Source organism: Peromyscus californicus, unplaced genomic scaffold (genome assembly GCF_007827085.1).
Source record: "Peromyscus californicus insignis strain IS unplaced genomic scaffold, ASM782708v3 Scaffold_1__1_contigs__length_55948999, whole genome shotgun sequence".
NCBI lineage: Eukaryota > Metazoa > Chordata > Mammalia > Rodentia > Cricetidae > Peromyscus > Peromyscus californicus.
Genome location: NW_026294492.1, coordinates 393534 through 401473, shown reverse-complemented (window position 1 = coordinate 401473; position 7940 = coordinate 393534). Strand labels below are relative to the sequence as shown.

General features: G+C 41.8%; 1 protein-coding gene across 1 annotated transcript; it reads left to right on the top strand.

The window, feature by feature from the left end:
• Positions 1–206: 206 nt before the first annotated feature.
• On the top strand, positions 207–7718 carry Tmem18 (transmembrane protein 18). Its single transcript, XM_052745715.1, has 5 exons — positions 207–246; positions 1230–1350; positions 2943–2997; positions 4373–4466; positions 4551–7718. The coding sequence occupies exons 1-5, from the start codon at positions 244–246 to the stop codon at positions 4644–4646; spliced, it is 369 nt and encodes a 122-aa protein (XP_052601675.1). The 5' UTR covers positions 207–243; the 3' UTR covers positions 4647–7718.
• The last annotated feature ends 222 nt before the right edge of the window (positions 7719–7940 follow it).

The window sequence follows — 7940 nt, the reverse complement described above, 5'->3', positions numbered from 1 at the left end:
TTTACACTTCTTACAGAACTCCATTAATGTAATAATGAAAGTTGGACCTCTTTAAAAAAAAAAAAAAAAACTCTCGCGAGAAGAGCTAAATTCCAGGTTCCTACCTGTAGATCTCGCGAGACTAGGCGACTTCTCTGGCTGTCGGAAGCCGCGGACTTCTTCAGGGTTGTTGGTATCCCCCGGCGTGATGCCCTCGCCGTTTCTCGGTCAGAAGCCTTCCCGGTCAGCATCCCCGCGGTGATCATGGTAACTCGCAGGCTCTGGAGACTGGACGGCGCTGGCGCGTGGTGGGGATTCGCTAGTTCTTGTGTGGGACTGCGCAGGCGCGGGCAGGCTGTATCCTGAAGCCGCGCTGTGGCTCCGCTGGATCGGGCAGATCCCGGGGTGCGCACCGGCAGTCCCCCTGGGTCCCCAGCATGTGCCCACCGTGGGCTCCGCTGGCTGGAGGAGACCCCGATGCGCAACAGGCAGTCCCCTGGGTCCCAGCACCGATGTGCCTACCCGGGTGGGTCTTGGCAGCGTCAGCATACATTGCTTTCTCTAGCAGGCTCTGGGCAGGACTCTCAGTGTGCTGCCCTTCTGGTGTGGCACAGAAGACACATGCGGTACCCATTAAGGGCACTGGACTCCAAGCAGTCCTGAAGAGCTTTTGGCCTCCACGCTCCAGAGCTAGCGTGGGGAAGTGCTAAGAAGACTGGGCTAGGAACCAAGTATCAAGTGGGGACAGTCAGAAAGATTTGGGCCCTGGAGTATGACACTGATCATCCGTAAGGCCCCGGAGAACTGATGAAGCGCTACCTACCTTCATGTTAGGATGTCTCTCATTCCAGGCCTTGATGTGAAGACCTTCCCTTAGGCAGCTTCACATGCCCCTAGTACATCCTCTTGAATAGATCAACTTGACTTTACTCAGCTTGTTAGTTTAGATAATAAGCCTTTAGATTTCACCCAGCTGAAAAAGAATTGTATTCACCAGTCAAAAGAGGCAAGTGGGCGATGGTTTCCATTCTGTGTGCTCAGACTTTAAAATCTTTATATGAAATCTGTGGATGTGTTTGCAATTGAAGCATTGTTGTTTCCCCTCTCTTGTTCTTCTTTCTTCCACATGTCTGGGAGGCAAAACTCAGGGGAAGGGACCAGTAATTCCCGTTACCCACAGGAAAGCAGTTTTGCAGACATACCTACTCCCCACCCCCAAGTGTCTAACAGTGTACTAACTGTCCTCACAGGAGACTGACTGGACAGAGCCGTGGCTCCTAGGGCTTGTCACCTTCCACCTGCTGTGCCTACTTCTCACATGCTTCTCATCACAGAGGTATAAACTACAGATTGGACACTTCCTGTGCTTAGGTGAGTAGGAGAAAACCTTATCCCTGTGCTTTGACTGCTGTGATATTGTCCTGGGTTTGTTTGTGTTATGTTTTCACAGGGCTCCCAGCGCCTTCCATCTGTATGGAAATCATGAAGTAGGCTTGGACATTAAACTTGAAAGGGGGTCTTCCTTTTGCTTCAGGATGGCCAGGAAGGATGTGGAACATCCTATGTACTAAGATTTTGATTCTGTTATGCTGACTCTTACACAGATAATTTCCTGCTTGAGTTCAGTCCTGGATGGCATGTCTTTCATGCAGTTGTTTTTCTCACTAGGCTTAGTCCCACACTGCATACTCTGGAAATTAGACTACAGATTAAACGACATTCTCTACATAAAATATATTTCAAGTCAGTTTTAAAGATGATGGCTTTAGAAATTGTGGGAAGGGATTAGGTTTACAGAATTGAGGAAGATTACACAGAAGCCAGGACACACAATGAACATCATGGTACTTGGCCAAATGTGGACAATTAATATATTAGGCCCCTCAGACAGGTCAAAAGGATACTTAGTAAAATGTCAGTAAGAAAATATCAGTAATATCTGGCTGGCCCAGGCATGAGGTCTGCCCCAAATGCAGACAAGTGGGCAGAGCCCCTCAAATATAGGGTTGAAGATGGGTGGGAAGCTGGATCATAGGCCAGACACCACAGTCTACAGGAGCTAAGTGGTTCCAAGGCTGAGTAATTACAAGTATAAATACTTGACTTTTGTGGACAGTGGAAGGAGGAGGAGGTTTTGCTTGGTAAATGGAAAAAACTGACTTTAGACTAATTGAATCAGTTGACTGTGCGAGGTAGGACATATGATCAAGTAGCTATCTTAGAAAAATGAGTGAAGTGCTGAATATTCACATTACAGAAATGATGTCCCTTCTTTATTTGAAATTCTTTTCCTGAGAAATGTTGGGGTTACATTGTTGAGCAAAATAGACTTCTAAGCTTAATGCAACTTCCTTGGGGACACCCACATTCAGTAAATAGCTTTAGATGTATTACAGTTGTGCTGTTACCAGCTGTATGATCATTTTGATGAGAACTGAACTGAGGGGTGCAGTGGAATATGCTTCAGAGCCTGGTAAGAGTTTCTGCAGGCAGTGTAGAGGCACCAGGTATGAGCAGACAAGAGGGCTTGAGGGGACTGCCTTGAAAGGTGGAACAAACTACAGACACTGCTCTATATGCCTTATATGCTTTATGGCTCATTAAAATCTCAAGCAACATAAAAACATCAGATTTATTTCCTTCATTTTCATAAATGCTGAGGCTCTGAAACTGAGCTTTCCACCTGGATTTTGGTGGTCCTGCCAGTGCAGAACAGCTTCATCGGATTTTCACTAAGACCCTTGGCATCTTACACGTGTTGATCTTTTTCTGATTTCCATTAAATGGGCATATTCTATAACATCACACTTTCATAGTTCTTACTCCATCAAAGCTAAAATGGAAATTGCATTTCTTGGCAAATTTTTTGGTGTTCTGTTGCTATATGTAAAAAATATATTATTTTGTTTTATAATGATTGTGATTGGTGATGAAATTCTAATATAATTTCTATCTTTTCTTAGTAGGGTTAGTCTATTGTGCTGAGTATATCAATGAAGTGGCTGCAATGAATTGGAGGTAAAGTCAGCTTTTCGTGCTCTTGATTAGGTCTTAGAGTTTCCTTCTGCAGTAGTATTATCATCTGGAGCTTTGTAAAGAAAGCATGAAACTTATAGGGAAATTGAGGATGTCAGGAATTGTGGCCACATAAATATTGAGCACCCTGTACATATAGGTTTAGGCCTTAAGAAACAGGCAGTTAAATATTTTTGCTGTTGTTAACTGAAGACTAATAATTTTATTTTATTAATAAAAATAAATAGTCAAGAGAATAGTCAAAAGCTCCTCATTGAAACTAAAACAAAAATCCCACTACCACTTTTGGGATAACTCCTTATGGTCAGGGAAACCTTAGAGGCTTATAAAACAGTGAGATATTTTAAGAATGGTGTAACTGTTAAATGCACCACATGAGCTCTTAAGGTGCTGGCCAATAAAGTTATGATCTGTGAGAAAGTATTAGGAGTATTATAAAGTAATTTGAGTTTCAGAATTCAGAATTTATTAGGGAGTAAGTGGTGCCCTTGAGACCTTTCCCCTGCCCTCTCCCCTTTCCTCTTAGAAACAGCCTCCCTATACCTGGACAGTACCAGAGTCTCCACAGTCATCGCCCTGCTTTCCCAGTCCCAACCCTGGCACCTAAGTTGTCTTAACTGAATCTCCTGTCTCAGTGCAGATTACTCCAGACATTCCAATGTGTCCCTAATCACTCAGAGAAAGGCACAGAACTGTATTGATGCCCATGGCCTCTGCTGCAGCCCCTCCTGCTAACCCCACAGCCACCTCAAATTTGTGTTGATCCCTTCTCCAGGTCAGAGACTGATCTTGACCTTTCCCCGCCCATAGATTCCCATGTTCCCTGCTTTGTTTTGATAAGTCAGACTAGCATTCTATCTGAACTACTTCTTCTCTCCAGAAGGTAGGTGTTCTTTAAGAGTGAATCTGTAACCCGTAGCTCATGTAGCAGGTTTTGCAGTCACTGTTACTGAGTCAGTGAAAACAGCTATCTAGCATATTTCCACATTACCAAGAAAGAAATCCCCATAGACAGCCGCTACCTTCTGCTGCCTGGCTCTTTACTCTTGTGCAAGTTGGAATCATGCAGCCTTCAAATCTCTTACACAGAAAGGCAATTCTTCACTGAGATGGCTGGGAGCAGAAAGTACTAGACACAGTACTTTCTTAAGTAGCTGTAGCAGGAATGCAACTCTTACTCTGTAATTTATGAGAAACATTGGACCTATTTCTGTGCAGTTTTGAGAGTTTAAGTCATTGTGTTACATACAATTGATGCAAACTCTTCAGTGAACCCAGACTCTTAACTGCTGTTCTTCTGTTACCTCCCAGGACTGAAAGTCCAATAATTATTTTTGTTTGTTTGTTTCTAAAACAGATTGTTTGCAAAATACCAGTATTTTGATTCCCGGGGGATGTTCATATCTATCGTGTTCTCAGCACCACTGCTGTTCAATGCTATGGTCATTGTGGTATGTATGATACAGATTTTTTATGTCCTGGGTTTCTTCAGTCATAAGCTTTCCAGTTTTAATAATGACTTCAAATGATTTTAGATTATGTGGATACAGAAGACTTTGAATGTGATGTCTGACCTAAAGAGCTTGCAAGCAAAGAGAAAGGAGAGAAAAAGGAGAAGAAAAGAAGAATAATGCCTCACTGTTGCTGTGGACCTTGTTTTTCCTACAACTTGGTTGTTTCCAGCTGTAAGCTTCACATGGCCCAGATGTCCTCTGTCACCTGACTCATGGTTTGGAAAATGGTTCTTATATTTTACACCCACAAAGATGGAGGCCTCACTAAAGCTGTTTCTTAAAAGAGCTAACGATGTCACCTTAATGTATGTTGAATGTGGACCCACATTTGCATGGTGGGAGCTTTCTGGTTTAGCCACAGGAAGAAACTTGCACAGCTTTTCACAGTTTGCTGGTAGACCTCATTATATAACTAGAGTTCACTCAATTTTGAGTGTGGAAACAAAAATAAACAGCGCCATCCTGCTGTGGCACCACTACCTACTCACTCTCCTGTTTCTACCCTGTAGTGGTCGCTCTCAGTTAAGAGTTATTTTGAAACTGGGCAGTGGTGGCTCACACCTTTAATCCCAGCATTTGGCAGGCAGAGCCAGGTGGATCTCTGTGAGTTCAAGGCCATCCTGGGCTACAGAATGAGTTCCAGGAGAGGCACAAAGCTACACAGAGAAACCCTGCCTCGAAAAACCAGAGAGAGAGAGAGAGAGAGAGAGAGAGAGAGAGAGAGAGAGAGAGAGAGAGAGAGAGACTTTGATGACATTTGTCACCACAGATGGGCATGGTACTGGTGTCTGTTGGGTAGAGACTAGGATGCTGGACATGGTACTGGTGTCTGTTGGGTAGAGACTACAGAGCACAGGACAGCCCCATCATGGAATATTGTTCTGTATATAATGTCAGCAGTACCCTGGCTGAGGGAACTGTGGGACAGGTTTGGAAAAGAATGCAGTATATCAGTTCCCATGAAGCTAAGCCTCTAAAGAATCGAGTTGGGACTATGCCACTGAAAATGTTTTGTTTAAAAATACTAATCTAGAATGGGAGCTGTAAAGTCAAGACTCCATGGAAAATAGTATGTCAAATGAACCATTTGGTTTTGTTTTTTCTGGGTACAAAATTATAAATACTTGCATACTCGGTGAATGACTTAGTTGTTTCTACACAGACTGTGACAAGTGCAGACCAGTTCTTCCTGAGTGTCACATGCTGGGGTTTGTCGAGCACAGAGAAGGGCTTATAGCTTCTCTTCTGTTTTCTCAGATATCCTTAGTGTTTATGGAATCTGGAGCAATAAATCTCCAGAAATTGCAAATGACTGGAGACTCAGAAACAGTATTTAATACTGGGAATTCTGTAGACTCTTAGCTTTAGTTTAAAGAAATAATTTGTATTTTCTTTATTTAATAGGAGTTTTTTCCTTCCTAAATGAAACATTCTTCAAAGTTCTAAAGTAAAAATCTAGATAAAAGTATTTAAAAGGTTAAAAGTAGACAGTTCGATAGATTACAGTTATGTTCTTAAATCCAGATACTCAGTTTTAAATGTTTATGAACTCTTAGTAGAAAGCCTACTGACTGAATTGTGAATCTGATAATCCTAAGGTGTGAGTTTGTGGCTCCTTCATGAAGCCACTGCAGCACTTAACCTAAATTGTGTTCTCATTTCTTGATTTGTTCCATTTTTACATTAAACTAAAGTACCAAAGGAAATAGCATAGTATAGTAAGTCAGTTTTAAATTTAAAATCACACTGTTAAGTCATGGACATTGCATCTAAGGGTATATCTAATTGTGTGATTCTGAAAATTACTGGTTCAGGTTGTTCAATCATTTTTATGGTTACAAAGGCATTCACAATAACATTGATTAGTTTCACAGAAAATAAGAACAAATTGGTCAATTATATTTGGTTAGATAAATCTGAAGCAGGAGAGTGTCAAATAGGTCTAGAACTCACCAACCAGATCTGTTCCCCTTGACCTTTGTGTCCAAAGCTTGTGCAAAATGGGTCAGAGAGGGGTTGAGTAGCCTGAGTTCTGGCTTTGTCCAGGGCAGCTTCATGGGTGTTGGAGAGACTAGAGAGGAACTAGGGCACTTGTGGATTCTGTACATTTTAAGACAACACTTACCAATCACACATTGTTTGGACTGCCTGTATTTGGAACCATCCAACTTAATCTATTTTTCTCTGATAAAATAGTACAAAGGTATTGTTTACTTCGCCATGTGTTGATATTAATACTATAATAACTATGATATTAATACTATTAATATCTATGACCTTGACTTTTAGGCTTTTGTGCCTTGTGTCTGCATATGTGGTTGTGGATGCACATGTGCTTTACTTTTTTTAAAAAAAAGGAATATTTTGGGTTGGAGAGATGGCTCAGTTAGTACTTTCCTTTTAAGCATGAAGACCTAAGTTTTAACTCACTTAAAATTTGTGCACAAATTATAATCCCAGTGCTGGAGATGTGGAAATAGACAGATGTCTAGAGTTCCCTAACCAGCCAGCCTACTTGGCTAGCTCTAGGCCAGAGACTGTCTCAAAAATGAGATGGGAACTTACAGGATAGCTCAGTGAGTAGAGGTGGTTGCTGCTAAGCAGTACAGTCCAAGTTCAGTTCCTGGAAAACCCACTTGCTGAAAGGAAAGAACCAACTCCTACAGGATGTCCTCTGACTGTACACACACACACACACACACACACACACACACACACACACACACACACAAGTAGATGTTTAAAAAAAAAAACATAGTAGGCATTCCTGAGGAGCAACACCTGAGGTGGTTCTCTAGCTTTCACACTTGCATGAATATTGGTACACACATAACACATAAACAAATGTTTTGTATTTTATGAAACTCACACTCAGTGGCTAAAATTATACTTTGAGGAATTGTCGTAATATTGTCCTTATATTAAGGAAAACCCTGCAAGCCAGAATTATGAACAAGCAATTGGGTTTGTCAGTGCAGCTCTGAGGATTTTACAGATTTGACCAGTGCTGTGTTCACACTTCTGTACTGCAAGGTTCTCAGGCAATCTGAGAGACATAAGGAAATATTCTTTTACTGAGTAGTTATGGAAAGCAAAGGCCTGTGATAACCATTTTACACATTCTACCTATTAAACCTTATGTTTGTTGATTACTGCGCATTACTATACAATAAAATATGTTTGATAATATGCAGTGTGCTTTCCCTGGTGTGTGTGTGTGTGTGTGTGTGTGTGTGTGTGTGTGTGTGTGTGTGTATGTGTTGAATCTAACCTTGAGCCAGGTTTCTCTGTAGGGCTGGTTTCTTGGTCTCTGCCTGTGTTTCTCATGCTGCTGGAAATGCAATGATGTCAGCATCAGTAGAGGAAAGTCAGTATGGAGATGTGTAAATAAGAAAACCATATGTGGGTCTG

Coding starts and splice junctions, on each gene's coding strand:
- Tmem18 (XM_052745715.1), top strand. Junction 2,998..4,372: donor GTGGCTGCAATGAATTGGAG/GTAAAGTCAGCT, acceptor TTTCTAAAACAG/ATTGTTTGCAAAATACCAGT. Junction 4,467..4,550: donor TCAATGCTATGGTCATTGTG/GTATGTATGATA, acceptor AAATGATTTTAG/ATTATGTGGATACAGAAGAC.